Source organism: Alligator sinensis, unplaced genomic scaffold (genome assembly GCF_000455745.1).
Source record: "Alligator sinensis unplaced genomic scaffold, ASM45574v1 scaffold1023_1, whole genome shotgun sequence".
NCBI classification, from domain to species: domain Eukaryota; kingdom Metazoa; phylum Chordata; order Crocodylia; family Alligatoridae; genus Alligator; species Alligator sinensis.
Genome location: NW_005842373.1, coordinates 337,243 through 353,403, shown reverse-complemented (window position 1 = coordinate 353,403; position 16,161 = coordinate 337,243). Strand labels below are relative to the sequence as shown.

The 16,161-nt window shown below is 46.1% G+C and overlaps 1 protein-coding gene across 11 annotated transcripts in view; it reads right to left on the bottom strand.

Annotated features, from left to right (window-relative positions):
* Nucleotides 1–16,161, bottom strand: part of ENOX2 (ecto-NOX disulfide-thiol exchanger 2) — a 203,984-nt gene that overhangs the window by 137,174 nt on the left and 50,649 nt on the right. The window contains exon 1 of one of the 11 annotated variants that reach the window (XM_006029338.3): nucleotides 10,996–11,028. The exons of the other annotated variants lie outside the window; for them this stretch is intronic. Coding sequence (XP_006029400.1) covers nucleotides 10,996–11,005 — 10 coding nt within the window. The 5' untranslated portion in view covers nucleotides 11,006–11,028. Of the gene's footprint in view, nucleotides 1–10,995; nucleotides 11,029–16,161 lie in introns of those variants that run through there. 11 annotated transcript variants of the gene reach the window in all.

Genomic DNA, 16,161 nt, shown 5'->3' with positions numbered 1-16,161 from the left:
AGGGATGGGGGGCAGGGGGATGTGGGGAGGGAGTGAGGGGGTACTAGCAGAGCTGGGGGGACAGGGGTTTAGGAGTAAGGGGCAGAGGCAGGGCACGGGCATACCACTGCCCCTCCCCCCTGCATCTGCACCCCAAATCGGACTTGCCTTAACAATAAATGCTTAGCCTGTCAGTATATCTCTACTGCTATTACAATCAACACCCCCATTCCCCACCAAGAACCCATCAGAGTCCATGGATCCTACATATGCCTTTCCCAAAACGTGATATATCTCAGTGGTTCCCAACCTTTTTTATACCGCAGACCAGCAAACTCACACAAAGAATGTTGGCGGACCAGGTATAGAAACAATCTAATTTACATATTTAAATTTTACTTTTTCCATAGGGGGTGGGTTGTGAGGGTCAGATCGGGTTGGAGCACCACAGCCGCAGGCACCGGAGGACCCTGCAAGGGAGGGGACTAAGCAGGCAGTGGCCCAGGGAGACTTTTTTTTCCTGGGGCTGCCTGGAAAAAAGGGGTTCTGTTGCCTTCCCTAAGAGCAAGGAACAGAGCTGCCTCCCCCTGCCCTCCACCCTGGTCATTTTTCCCCCCCCCGCTCCCAGCTGCGGGCGGGGCTGGGGGGTCCTGCCCGGCCCGGTACAGGCCCCAGTACCTGCTGTGCAGGCAGCGCTTTGCCGGGCGTGGCCATGGCAGCAGGAGCGAAGCAGGGCACACGGAGCAGGCTGCCTCCCTCCCCGGGCTGCCCCACCACCCAGCTTTAACCCAGTGGACAGACAACCTGGCAGTCCATCCTTCGTGCCCGCAGCTTAGTGGTTGGGAACATCTGATATCTGATCCAATGCACCAAATGTCCTCATAGCAACTACATGGGTGAAACTAAACAGCAACTATGCACCAGAATGAACTCTCACAGAGAAAAATCATAAGCTAAAACCCAGGAACCAAGGACTGAACATCAATATTAATTTTATGATATGTTATAATCTGATTCCTAAAATTCTTCCTATGTAGTACAGTGACAATGATCTTCCTCCCTTTTGATAGATCCTGACCTCCCAGTAATTAGGCTTCTTTTCTTCTGCTAATTGTTGGTCTGCTACTCCTGGTAATTTCTCAGTTGTAAACACTGTTCTTAAACAAAATCACTGTGCCCGCTTTCCTCCTCAGACTTGAAGAAAAATGCTTTGCATTCAAAAGCTTCCCTCACTTTATCCCAATTATGCAGTTGGTCCAATAAAAGAGATCAACCAAAAAAAGTATTTGCCTCTCACATCACTTTTGGACCATCATGGCTACAACTTCATTCTTAATACTGTACGTAGGTCAGATTAGATGGTCATAATAGTGCTACTTTATGGCCTAATGCCGTGATTGTATTAATCTAATACTAAAATTATGCCTGATTTTAGGAATAAAGAAATTAATAGCATGACTGTATAGATACTAAGTACATTTGTTTCATACTTGAAATTATTGTGTGTAAAAAATCTCAAACAAATGTAAGAAAAATCTGCCATTAAAACACAACGAAGTACTTTGAATACGTGACACAGACAACACAAACAGCATCCACAGATATTTCAAATATAACCTTTATTATTATATGCACTGAGTATTCAGAAGGAGAAAAAATAACACAATGCCACCTAATTTCCTTCAATTCTTTTTGTCTGGCCTCTGAGTACTAATTAAAAGTTAATGCATATAAATCTACCAAATACTAGTTTCAATCCTCTTTTAACAAGTTAATGAATCTCTGGAAGCTTACCTAATCATCTTGCATATCTTTTTAGGGAAAAAAAAACTAGAGAATGTCTTTTCATGCTCTCCCTTAATAGCTCTCTCCCTTTTCAGGGATATGTCTTTATACCTCCTTAACAGTATAATCCTGACATTTAATAGATTTCATAGACATTAGGGCTGGAAGGGACCTCGGAAGATCATCGAGTCCAGCCCCCCGCCCAAAGGGCAGGAAGTCAGCTGGGGTCATAGGATCCCAGCAAGATAAGCATCCAGTTTCATCTTGAAGGTGTTCAATGAAGGCGCTTGAACCACCTCCGGTGGCAGGCTGTTCCAGACCTTGGGGGCTCGGACAGTAAAGAAGTTCTTCCTTATGTCCAGCCTGGAACGATCTTGAAGTAGTTTGTGACCATTCGACCCCGTCATCCCTAGGGGCGCTCTGGTGAACAAACGTTCCCCCAGATGCTGGTGGTCACCCCTGATAAACTTGTAGGTGGCCATCAGATCACCCCTGAGCCTGCGCTTTTTCAGGCTAATGGCACATTAATCACTTGATGAAAAGGCTTTTGCTTTGCCTCCACTTTTCCTGGGCACAAGCAGCTTGGATGCTTAGGGCTAGGAGCAGTGGGCAAGGTGATTGGCTGTCAGGGATCACATGCTCCATGTGCAGGCCCTGGCGCATGCGTGCGTGCGTGCGTGTGTGTGTGTGTGTGTGTGTGTGCACGCGCACGCACATGCGTGCACACACGTGTGCAAGTGTGACATGGGCAGCAGGGCTGGGGGGACAGGGGCTTTGGGCTGGGAGACAGGTGCACTGGCAGGGCTGTGGGGCAGGGTGCTGCAGGTCAGTAGTGAGCAGCACCAGCAGGCCAGGGGGAGGAGCGGGGACTTAGAAGTAAGGGGCAGAGGCAAGGTACAGGCATATCACCGCCCAACCACCACCACCACAATATATACTCCCCCATGCCCCACTGACTCCATACTCGCTCCCAGCCCCATCTCCACCACAGGTGTCCTCTTTTTTGATCCTGGAAAAATGGTAACCCTAGTGTTGGCTGCAGCCAAGCCTGGGGATTGTGCATGGGATGTGCCAGTGCTCCTGCTGGGACTTAAAGCTGGAGGCTCCTGGTTAGTGTCTCTCCCTTCTGCTCCGTGTCAGACAGATCACTATAAATGAGGTGAGGAAAGAATTTTACCTCCAGTCAGATTTGTATGGATTGTGGGGATTTTTGCCTTTCTCTGTAGTTGGGGGTATTGCCCATTTCCTGAGATCTCTTGGGCATATATTAACAACTTTTACAGAAGCCAGTGGCGACATGTAGGGGATGCACAAGGGTGCACAGGAGTGCATGTGCACCCCTTAAGAGCACTGGTGCACTCCCTGTCAGACCTCGCTCCCTGTTTAGGCGAAGGGCAGGGTGCGGGCAGGCAGGAGTGTTGGGGCACCCCCTGAGAGTGCTGACAGGGGAGCGGGGCCACCAACAAAAGCGGCCATGCCGCTTTTTGGTGAGTGATATCAGCCCCCCCCTCAGTGAAATCAGTTACCGGGCCCCCCCACCCAGTCGCTGACTGGTGTCAGGGTGGCATGTGCCCCCCCTGACTCAAGAGGCACCAGTCACCCATGACAGAAGCAGCATGTTGGCTGCCGTGGTCCCCCTGCCTTACCTCTGGAAGGTTAGTGTGTCATGTCTTGTGTTGTGTCAGGGTTGACTGTGTAGTTTTGCTAAAACATTAGAGCAGAAGTGCTCAACTTCCAGCCTGCGGGCCAAATGCAACCTATGGAGCCTTGGAATCTGGCCTGTGGGGGTCCCAATAAATCAGGAAATTTGGTGGTGGTGGAGCAGTGATAGTTAATACCGCACCCCTCCCCACTGCCAAAATCCCAAGCCCCACATGGTGGGTTGGAGCTGGGCCATGACCCCTCCCCCTGCACAGCTGGATTGAGGCTGGACTATACTCCCTACCTCCCACAGGTCCAGGCCAGGCCCCCTTCCTTCTCCTTGACCAGGAAGCTAGGCCACATTCCCTCCCCCTACATGCTGGTTCAGGGCTAGGCCATGCCCCTCCCCTTCCCTCACAGGGCTGGGGCACTCACCCTCCCCCACAGAGCTGGATTGGGGCTGAGTCATGCCCCCTCCACCACTCCTTTAGGCCAGGCTGGGGTCAGACCGTGTCCCCTTCCCCTGCACAGCTGTATTGGAGCCAGGTTGCCCTCTTTTGCATGGCCAAATGAGTCCCTGCTGCTCTTGCCCCAGTGCCAGATTGGAGCCACCAGATGGATATGGCCTGCAGAGGAATTAGGTACTGTCCATCCAGCTGGCTGGACAAAACGCTTGAGCAACACTGGGTCAGGCAATGGATTTGTTTGGGATGATTTGGATAGGGATGATCCTGCTTCAGGCAGACGGTTGGATTCAATAACCTGTGGAGGTCTCTTCCAGCCCTACATTTCTATTATTCTATGACTTTCAGCATGCCCTGAAAGGTGCCCAGCTCAGGGTGGATCACAGACTACATATGAATCTGCTGTGTGAGGAGGCAGTGGAGGGAGCTATGGTCTGCAGCATGTGGCCCCCAGTGGTATAGCCCTTGGGGAATGCAACCAATTCCTGGACGCTAAGAAATTGGACAGACCTAGTGTAGGTAGGTTAGGTGATCCCATATGGACCATTTGCCAGTCTGCACTGGATTGCTCAGTGATTCTAGCATTGTATTTTCTGATTTTCTATCTTTTTATGCCCACCACCATGGTATCTGAGTTATTAGTTTCTAATTACCTAGTAATAAGACACCTCATAGGGTTATTAATAAAAGGTACTATATAGCCCAAAATAAAAAATATTAATTTCCACGTGATAAAACTCTGAACAAGTATCTCACAGCTCTTCAGTGTTAAAGGAATATACTCGTCCTCAACATGCTCTTCCTTTCTTCCCACCTATGCATGAATCCTGATTTCGAAGTTTTCAAGAGAGAAAGGTTACAATGCACAGAAAGCTATTCTATCTCACCTGTAATGCCCTTTTAGCCCAAAATGCATTTGTTCCTTCTTGTAGATCAACAGAAAATAACAGAACGGTTGCTAAGAGCGTAAGTGACGAAACAGCATTGGCAAGTTTTCCTTCGTTTGTTAACAAAGATGTATTGTTTCCATCAGCTGAAGATACCAAAAGAGGCCAAGTGCTTCATTCTGTTGTGACAGTGGCACTAGTTATTCTATTACAAAGCAGGAGTGATTTACAAGGTGGTTGATGAAAACACAGTGAATCAAGCTTTCAACAATCACTAGTGCTGGCAGACTGCAAATATCTACTATATTGTTATAAAACGTTACCACAGAGTGCCTTGGACTCATGATTGTGACTGTATATTCACCAGGGCTTCTGCTAATACTGCATCTTACAGCTCACAAAAGCATGGAAAAGTGCATAAACTTGCACACACAAGTTTGACAGCTCTCCAAATTGGGTCTTCTGAGCTGGCAGAGTACTGCACAGCACCTCATACCCCCACAGCATTGCCATAATTTTGGTCAAGGAAACTAAATTAGTTGTGTTTGCCTGAGAAGAGCAAGGATGATTTTTATTAGTTCAAAAAAATCTGTTCTAGAAATATTAAGCCCACAAAGTTGTGTATTTCTATGAGCAAAAAGTATCTCTATTAGTAACTTAAACACACCCAATGTCACAGGATATGCCTGCTTTTCATTCAGCTAAGCTGCCCACTTCTTTACCCCAGTAGAAGGCATACCCATACCACTGTGACTACACCAGGGGTCTCAACCATTATATGGCCTGCAGGCCAGATCTAACGCACTGAGCCCCACCATCTGGCCTGCAGTGCTGCCACTCAGTTTGATCAAACCCACGGGGGACATGGTGCACACCCAGTCTGCACACCAGCTCCCCCCCACAGCCTCGCTCTCCCTTCCCTGTTTAGCTGTTACTAAACATGGCCTTGCTAATGCTACTGTGGAGGAAGGACAGCAAGTAAGCAAGAAAACCTACTTAGCTAAAGAGTGACCTGTTTAATTACTTGAAATATTAAAACATCTCTTTTTTAAAAGAAAATTAGGCCATATTATTAAGGATGAATATACAAAGATTAGGTTCAAGAGCTATTATAAAGAAAATTATGGCTTAATTAGTACTACATCAAATTTATAAGACAAGTCTCATTCCTGGAATACCAACATTAAGGAGTATACTCTGTTTTGTAAGGAGGGATTTGGGAAAAATGTGGTGGTACTGCACTATATGTCAAAATACAGATCACAGGATCATAGGAAAATAGGGCTGGAAGGAACTTCTCAAGATCTTTTAAGCCAGACCCCTGCTCAAGTCAGGATCACCCCTGATTAAACTTTCTCAGACAAGCATGCCTGTCCTACCTGTTCTCAAAAGTTTCCAGAGATGGAGAATCCACAACTTCTCCAAGTAGCCTGTTCCGATGTTTGAACACCCTCATAATCAAAGTTTGTCCTTATCTCCAATCTAAATTTCCCCTACTGAAGCTTGAGGCCATTGCTCCTAGTCCTGTCTCCTATGGCCACAGAGTAAGCACCTAGCCCTGAGCTCGCAGCAGGCAGCCTGCCCTCACCTCGTGCACAAATCCAGGGGGCACATGCCCCCCATGCCTCTCCCGGGGGTGCGTACAAGAATCATGGGGACAAAAGAAAAGCAAACAAGAGGAAGTCTGACTCTGTAACCTATTAAGGAGGGTGTTAGATGCCAGAAAAGGAGGAGAGCCCTCCCATGCTTTAGCCCAATAACACAGTAGTGAGGGCATGGCACATGGTGTCTTGCGCAGCTCTGGAGGCAGCAGGGCACAGAGCCCAGTGTGCAGCAGTCAGCCCACCTTTGCCTCGCACACAAATTCAGGGGGCACATGCCCCCCATGCATCTCCCGGGGTATGTGCAATGGCAAGGAGCTCCTCCCCTCCCCCCCGCAATGTCCCTGGACGACCCCTGTCCCACTCCCCCCACCCCTTCCCTCTCCCCCAACCCCTCCACAGACTTACCTGCTGGGTTCTGTCTGTCTGTCTGTCTGTCATTCCCAAGCCACAGCCACCTCCAGCCCTGCAGCTGCCCCTCACTCCTGACCCACAGTACCCCACATCCTGCCAGGGTATGTGGGGACCCTCCCTCCCCGGTCTCCAAACCCCACACACCCACGGCCCCTCAACCAGACATTCAAATACTGTGCTCTGTCAAGCAAGCTCACCCCTCCCACTAAAGACATCCCCAAAAGCATCTTTGGACAGGTAAGTTTATACTTTTTTCCAATTTACAATTGATTTATGTGGCTACCATAACTGATAAAACAATGTTTTATGATTACCAAAGGTGTTGATTTTTTAATACATAATCAGTTACCTATGTGTATGAAAAATTTGCGGGTGGTACTTAAGGCTGTATTGTTTTACGTTGGTAGTATGCATTCTGTCAGTTTGGGAAGCACTGCACTACTGCATTTTGTGAAGCCCGCCCAAGGGTGTATGCTGTAAGAAATAACCAAAATAGAGAAACCAGGAGCTCTGTATTCTGGATATTTGTTACATGTTCTGACTGTTTCTGTCACACATTAAGAGGACTGAAGATTAAGTGTGAGCCATGTGTGTGTTGACAAGTAAACTGGATTCACGTACAAGCTGAAGTGCTCGACTTTCCCTTTTATTCATTTTGTGAAAATAAACTCAACGGTTTTGATGTATATTTCCATGTATGAAAAAGAAGGGTTATTTTCCTTGCTTTCAGAGCAACTATATACATTCACTCAGGCTAATGCTGTTTCAGACAAAAGATGTAGTCTAAAGCTTTGATGCATTACACTGCACAATATCAGGGGCATGGTGGGAAAATAGGCAATTGGAGCTCTGCGCTAAAGTGTTACATGCCTGGAAGTCAGGAACAGGCAAGGTCAGGAAGCAAAGGGCCACAAACCAGGATTGAAAGTTGGGGGCCACAAGCAAGACCCAGAGCTAGGAACCAGGGACTAGAAACTAGAAACCAGGAGCCAGAGACTCCAAGCTGGCTGGTAGCAGCAACCTAGCTGGGAATAAGGAGCCAGCAAGCAGCTGGAACCAGATCAGGAAAAGGAACAAGGAGCCAAGAACTTTAAAAAAAAAAAAAAAAAAAAAAAAAAAAAAAAACCTAAAAGCCCAGGGCCCTGGAGCAAACCAGATATGAAATCCTGCCAGTCCTGCCAAGTAGCCTGCTGAGGACTGAAAGGACTGCTGCTGATGATGCTATAGGATCTTCTTCCATACACTAAGAAAGCTGGGCAAAATTGCTATCATGTGTAATGCACTAAGTTTCTAGGCATTTTGATCATGTATCTAAGAGCTCCAACTCAACATAAGAATGTATTTATTAGACATTTGAAGCAAAGTTTAGAATGATTCCAAGCAAGGCAAAAAGACTTGTAACAGAATCACACCTCAGGCAATGCCTACTGGATTTTAATTCACACATGTGACTATAAGGAACAGCCTCTCTGAAAACACAAATATTAAAATGGAAAATAAGTTGGAACTACATATTCTTCTGCAAGCTACTGATTTGTTGGGAATAAATTCAGAGTCCCGTGTCATGAATTCTAAGAAACCTTGAGCAGTCTGGCCTTTTAAGGGAAGCAGACAGCCCTGGGGTAGGAGTCCAGCTGTCAGTGATTAGCAAGCAGCTAAAAGCCCAAGGGAAGAAAAAGTAAGCCTCTTGAGCTAGGAAGGAGCAGTTTGCTAGAGAGAAGCAGACTGAAACCCAAAGGAGCTTGCGCTGAGGAAGAGTCAGAGCCAAAGAGTCTGTCCTGCCACCTGGAAAAAGGCTAAAAAGTTTGCTTATTCATTTATTTGGACCAAGGGCTATTATTTTGGATTGTAAGGACTGGCTGACAGGCTCCTAAGGGAATGAAGCCAGACAGCGAGGCTGCAAGCACTCAAGCCTATATACAAACTGTTGTTTGGGCTGCCTTGAAGGACTCTTAAGGGGTAAAGCCTACCTGCACAGCAACAGGTGCACCACACATCTGTTTACAGCATATAACAATTTAAGATCCATTCCAAGAAATCATCATTCAATCTCTGCAAGAAGTTCTGAAGGAATGTCAGATATTCACTCTAACCGGCAAAAAATCTCTGACTCACTCACTCAAGTAAATTCTAGTTGCAGTTCAATGGTCTTGTAGTGTTATTGAACCAACCTAATAAATAAAAATTATAGTAACACTTTTACTACTGTGGTCTAGCTGCACGCAACTGAGCCATACAGAGCATGAAAAATAAAACAATATAAAATAAAATGGAAAATGAGAGGAAGCATGTGTTCCATGAAACATAAGAAGAAAAAACATTATAAAAATTCCTGAATAATAGTAGCATTTAACTTCCAACCCCAATGTGCCCTTAAACCAAACAAGGAAGGGCTGGCATAATTAGCTCTATAATACATATGGGTTCTACTTACCAGGCAAACCACCAGAGATTTAACTAAGCCAGTTTCCTACCTCTACCTGATTTACACAGATAGCATGATGCAATGTACGTGGTATTGAAATCAGAATCTCACCAACGGTTTAATTACATAGTCACATATTATACAAATAATATGACAACATGGTTTTTTTCTGTAGCCTCTTAAGGAACACAGTGTATGGTACGAAAGTCAACAGATACCCTGCTTCAACCATCACTTAATCTTATGTATAAATTACTTCCATCAACTCCAGTATATGTACTGTTGTGTGCACCACTGACAACAAACTGATTACCTAAGGAGGTTGTATTAAGACACTATATGCTAACATACTTATTTTTATATTTTTATTTTTTTAATGCAACATAAACAATCAGAAATACATATATATCAGCTGTTCATGCCAACCTGAACTATGGATATGTATGTCACAAACAATAATCTATAAAAAGGATAAGTGATAAAAAAGAAAAGAAAAAGAGGTGGAAAGAGGACAAAAAGAAAGAAAAAAGTGTGCAAAGAGTAATAATTTAGTTATCAAAATATTGTAAGAATACTTTCCAAATTACATCAAACTTTTTGAAGCAGTGAAGCCTGCTAAATATGACTCTCTCCACAGATTTCAGCTGTGCCATTTCATTGCACCAGATTTCACCCTTTAGAGATATTCTATATTTCCAATGCTGCAATATAATCCTGCATGTCACTAATGAGGCCTGCTCTAGGAATACAACCTGGGAAGGATTCAGTTTGAATTTCTTAGGGATATACCCAAGAACACACACTTTGCCAACGGTATCACTCCTGTGTTCAAAATCATGTTAACTCTAGTTATAATTTCTTTTCCAAAAAACCTGATAATAGGGTATGACTAAAACATGTGACCAAGCATTGCCTGCAATACATCACATCCCCAACAAGTATCTGCTGGCAGTATAGTTAACTTTTTACATTTAGAGGGTGCCCAGTGCAGACAAAAATGATCTTTTGTTGTATAAAACAAAGTCTAAATTCAATTGTCCATGTTTGAATATTGAAAATTGTTGCTTTTTATTGAGATTCTGTTATCTGGATACTTAGGCCTTCATTCCACGTCAGTCATTAATAGTCTGTATCAGGTCTGTTATGTGATATTATGTATTCACAGGGTGATGGCACAGAATGGGGAAAAGTAGCAGATCTACAGGCAAAAAAAAATATAATCTGGAATATTTGCCACACCTAAAGCCTCAGATTCAAACTGATTTTCTAATACTTGATGCAACCACATATATTCAACTGTTTTCAGAAGGTCAAATTCATCACATAATTCATATAAGGATTTAATACAATTTCCTACTAAAAGCTATTCTAAATGCACAATAACCTTATCCACACACTTTCTCCATATAATTTTGTGAGATCCATATTTCAAAAAGGGGTTGCCCCAAATAGAGCTCTTCTGACCTAACAAAAAATGAAACTTGGTAAATTTGCCAATTTTTTCCAGTTTGTCAAGCTGTAAAAATTGTATGGCTTGGAGAGTTACACACCACAGGGGTTTACTTCAGTTTAATTCTCCCTAAATTGAAGCAGTGGATTTTCAAAAACACCACTTCAATTTAGGGAGAATTAAACTGTAGTAAATCCCTGTGGTATGCACAAAAGGATCAGGCCCAATCCTTACTTGCCCCTCTGGCGGGGGGGGAAGAGAGCTGCCAGCAGGCCGAGCATTCCCTGAGCTGCAAGAGGGCCAGTGCTTCTCTCTGCGGCGGTAGCAGCACCCCCCATATGGCACCCACCTGCAGACATCCAGCCCAGGCAGTCCCCCCATGCAGCTCAGGCAGGCTCTGGGGAGGAAAAAAAAAAAAAAAGAGATCAGGCTCACCGCTTTTTTTTTCCTTCAGTGGAGCCTGCCTGTATGGGCTGCCACCGGGTGGCCTGCGCAGCTCCTGAGCTGCATGGGGCCCACTGCTTCTCTCCGCAGCTGTACAGTAGTAAACTAAATAACCTCGAAAGTGTTTTATTTTGCTATGCCCCAAAGTCATTTAACATGCAATACGCTGCCGCAGTGTAAACAGCCATGCCATTAAAGCGCAATACGCTGCCAACAATGTAAATAGCCACACCATTAAAGCAGTGCAAAGGGGCATTTAAGCTGCTTTAAAGGAAATTGTGTGGCATGTACAAAGGCCCAAAAAGACTGTGATAAGTAAACCTTATGATGGTTGATAATGGAAGCAAAATCATAAGTGCCTTTCAATTTCCACCCATACAGGAGAACTATCAGTTATATCTGTCATCTAGTATGTAGCCTGACTTGCAAAAAAGGCTTTGTGATATTATCAAAGATTTGGAAGATGAAGTCACTCACTTCAATCAGTAGCTGCATCTTTTTTTAATGTAGTGTAAGAGTGATGTTATAGCTGTGATGGTCCATAAATTATGTGAGAAATATCTCTCATTGGATCAACTATGTAGCTGGAATAAAGTTAGACAAGCTTTCAAATGCAAGACATTCTTCCCCAGGTAGAAGAATGCCTTGCACGTGAAAACTTGTCTAATTTTATCCCAACTACATAGTTGGTCCAATAAAAGATATCACCCTAAGAAATCCTTGCCTCGCACATCTTTCGTAATTAAAGTTGAGCCCTTCTATCATCTCCCCACAGAACCCTGTTAAACATTCAATTTATTTTAACAAAATAGGATCATGGGATTAAAACTAGTCAGTTACGTAACAGACAAATTAGGTGAGGTAAAACGTTCATTTTTAAAGTATTAACACCCTTCCACAAAGATATTACTGAACTGCTCCATTTGTTAAGATCCTGTAATATAACACTGAGAATCTTCTGAAAATTTTGGCCAACAATAGCATCAATATTCTTGGTATTTTAATACCCAAATAAGTTGTGTTCTGTTTGCCACAGAAACTGCCATTTGCTGAATATATCCTTTAGTCCAAGTAACTCAGATTTAGTCCAATTAATTCTACAACCAGACAGATTGCTAAAATTGTTGATTAATGGTAAGAAGGCAGAAACTGATCTTTCATGCTGGGACAGAAGTGTTAATGCATTATTTGCATACAACAGGGTCTTGTGATCACTAATTCCTACCTCAATGTCTTTTATATCACCCTAATTATTCCTTATAGCTGCAGTCATTGGTTCCAATGCTAAATCAAATACAATAGAAGGGTGGATATTAGGGAACCTTACTGAGTTTCCCTTTGCAAGGGAAATGGATCAGGTAACATATTATTGGTTACAACTCCTGAAGTGAGATTTGTATATAACAACTCTATCCACCTTCTGAATTGTTTACCATCTTCTGGAGCATACAAAAAGGTTACCTCCAACGAACACAATCGAAGGCTTTCTCTGCATCAAGAGCTAAAAGAGCCATAAGAACTCTGGAATTTTGTACTGCTGCTACTATATCAATAACCTGACATTATCTAACCATGCTTTTTAGATAAATACTACTTGATTTTTGTAAATTAACTTTGGGAGGACCTGTTCCAATCTGTGCCAAGTTTTGGCTAGGATTTTGCAAATATGCTAACATGCTTCGCTATTACTTAAAGAACAGTATGTGATCACATAATTACAGACTACGTAATTAGTGCAGTATGTAATCTAGTAATTAGAGGCTCTGTAATTAGTAATACAGCACAATGAGGCAATGTTTAGATTTTAAAGACATTTCCTAACATAAATTCTAAATCAGGAAATCTTAACATTTTCTTAGCACAGCATTCATGAGAAGGCCTTTATAACAGGTCTCCAAGAGATCTGCCCAGCAAACCATGGAAGGTTTTATAAACTAGAGGTGCACCGATAAAGATTTTTGCCCTGATATCGATTATTAACGACCCATATCAGCCGATACTGATCCGATTGCCAATATGTAGCCCAAAAGCTTGGAAAGCAGTGTCTGGCTGGTAAGTCTGTTGCGGGGGGAAGGGGAGGGAAGGGATATGGTGGGGGCAGATCATGGCCCCTGTGGTGAGGGAGGGAGTGGGGCTAGGGCAGAGGCAGGGGCAGGCGCTGCCCAGCCAGGGCAGGACAGAGCACCAGACAGAGCCACAAGCTGCTCATCCAGGAGTGCGGGGGGGGGCGGCTCTCTCTGCTGCCCACACCCCAAGGGGAGGTGTGGGGGATGCGTGCCCCCCAGATCTGTGCACAGGACAAGGGCAGGCTGCCGCTGCGGACTGGGGCCAGGGGTGGTGCTGGGCTTTTTCTGGCACAGAGCGGGGGCCTGGGCCGGATCTGCAATCAGAGCGGGCATGGCCCACAGCCCCCTCCCAGTACTGCCACCACCTGGCCCATGTACAACCCCGGTGCCACTCCCAAACCCAGCCTGCAGTTGTAGCCCGCCCTCGCCCCGTGCACATATCTGGGGAGAACATGCCCCCCATGCCTCCCTTGGGGGTGCAGGCAGTGGCAGGAGATGCCCCTCCCCACCCCCATGTCCCCCAGACAAGCCTGCCCCAGCCCCACTCCCTCCCTCACCACAGGGGCCTCGATCTCCCCGCCCATGCACCTTCCCTTCCCCTGCCCCTTCCCCGCCAGCAGATTTTACCAGCTGAAACCCTGACTTTCCCCACTTCCCAAGATGTGTCCTGGAAATCCCAGGGACATGTTTTGGTAAGCAGGGACATGCCAACTTTCCCCACTGGGAAAAATCCACTGGGTTAAAAGAGACAGTGAACTTGTGGGACAGGGCTAGACAGAGCTCCAACATCAACAGGATTTGAATAACTATGTTGACACACCAAAAAATGTGGAATGACCAGTAACAACCAAGAGGCTCCAGAGAAGCTGAAGAAAATAATCATGACAATGATCCAAACAGACAGAACAAGGATGGTGTCAGCTCCTGGCTGAGGCAGTCCTAGAAAGATGATGAACCAAGCATTTTGCGGGCTCAGGAGCTGGGTAAACTGGAGTAAGAACAGCTGACTTGACTTTGGCATGGTCAGGGCCATGGAGGCTGAACTGGGGAGAGAGGGATTGGTTAACCCTCTAGATATTTATAGCATCTGTCTGTGGCAGAGCACTTTTGGGGTGCTCACCACGTGGAAGGGGCTGCAGCAGGCTGGGACAAAGCCAGCAGAGAAGGCAGCCAAGCGAAGCCCCCAAATGTCATTCTATGGGGGGAGGTATGTGGCGGAGCACCTTTGGTGGTACTCGCCACTTGAGGGCTTTCACAGGCTCTGAGGGGAGCCTGCTTTGGAGGAGCGGCAGGGGAAACCTCCACCAGGAACTGTTTTAAAGGGGGGAGGTGTGTGGCAGGGCACTGCTGGTGCCTGCCAATTTAAGAGCGGAACCAAGCAGCCAAGAGGTACTTGATTGCAGCAGCCATTTTAGATCTCTGGCCACCTATATAAACAGGGCAGTTTGCTGCTGGCAGACTGGCAGTAACATCGCCTGGCTGCAAGGCTCCATGTAACATCCTGGAGGTAAGGGCAGGAGCTGTAGGGGATGGTTTGGAGGCTCCTGGTCCTGGGCATGACCTAAAACTGCACCCTGCTGGGAGTGGGTAGCCTGAGGGCGTGGGAGCCCCCAGGAAATGCCAGGCCAATTATCACCCCGGTGAAAGGCAGGTAGGGGTGCCTTAACCCTAGCTCTCACCTTCGGGTGGATTACATTAACATCAGAGGTAGTGGGGCCAGGCATGGCTGCGGCCACCTGAGCCTTGTGGGGTGCAAGACCCTGAGGAGGAAGAGTGGGGCCAGGCACAGCTGCGGCCACCTGAGCCCACCGGGGAGGGAAGCCTTGTGGCCCCAGTGAGGGGGGGCAGTGTGAGGTGTGGAGCCCCAGTGAAGGGGGGAAAAACCAGAGGGCTGGGAGCCCTGTATGTTGGAATGTATAGAGTTGCCCCAGAAGAGGCGAGAGCAAGCTTAGACCCGGTCGGGTAATTGGCTGGCCACTACCCAAGTGAGGGTTGCAGGTGAGGCCCAAAAGATGGTATGTCTGCCACCCAAGGTACATACTAGGTAAAGCCTATGGCCTAAGGGGCCTGCTCCAAGAGGGAGCAAGGCAGTATGAGTTGTCAATACGTGAAAGACACCCTGTGAGAGGGGGTGGAGTGTGTGAGGCCCTAGTGAGAGGAGGACAGTATGAGTGTGTGTGACTGAGGCCTGACAACAAGGCCTAACCTTGGTCCGGCTGTAGGGCAGAAGCACTGTCTCATCTGGATGCCATCCGCAAGGCTTGGGCTGCGGTGTAGGGGAGGAACGGAGTCGCAGATAGCGCCCCCTGGCATCAGGGCAAGAATGGGCAGCCTCCCACCTTAATATCCTAATTAACTAACAACAAGGCATGGCAGAAAAGTCAGGTGGGTGGTGTGCGCAAAGGCAAGTAGGTAAACTAGAACTGTGGCTGGTCAGGGAGACCCACTTTGCCACACTGTCCCAATAAATGATTTTATTGAAGAGGAGCTGTCTGTTTTGCTGCTTGGAACTTTGGGTTGCACCTAGTTTACCCAACAAGAGCTAAAGTCCTTCTCTCGGGGCTGAAGCTGGAAGGTAGAACAGCCAGGAAGGGTCAGGGACCAAAAGACCAGGGTCTTAGAGTGGAAAAGAGCCAGGGCTTCATGGATGACAGCACAGAAAATACCAAGGACAATAGAATCAACAACTCCTTCCAAGAGGACATGCCAGGTGAAAAAAGAAGCTCTCTCTCTTCAGGAGGCCTGCCAAGACATCATACAAATCATGCCAGACACTCAGGATTCCAGCACACAGTTTATATTTGTCCTTATTAATGCATTGCAAGGTAAACAATTAGCCTTAGTTTTTATTTTATTATTTGTTTTATTTTAGTGCTGGATGCCACTATCTTGGAAAGAAATTAGTAGGCATCATTGCCAGTTCTACCATTCCTCATTCTGAGCTACAACCTAGCCTTCCTATGTAGGCTTAAAATCACCGCCACCATTAGTAAAAATCCTCCCAC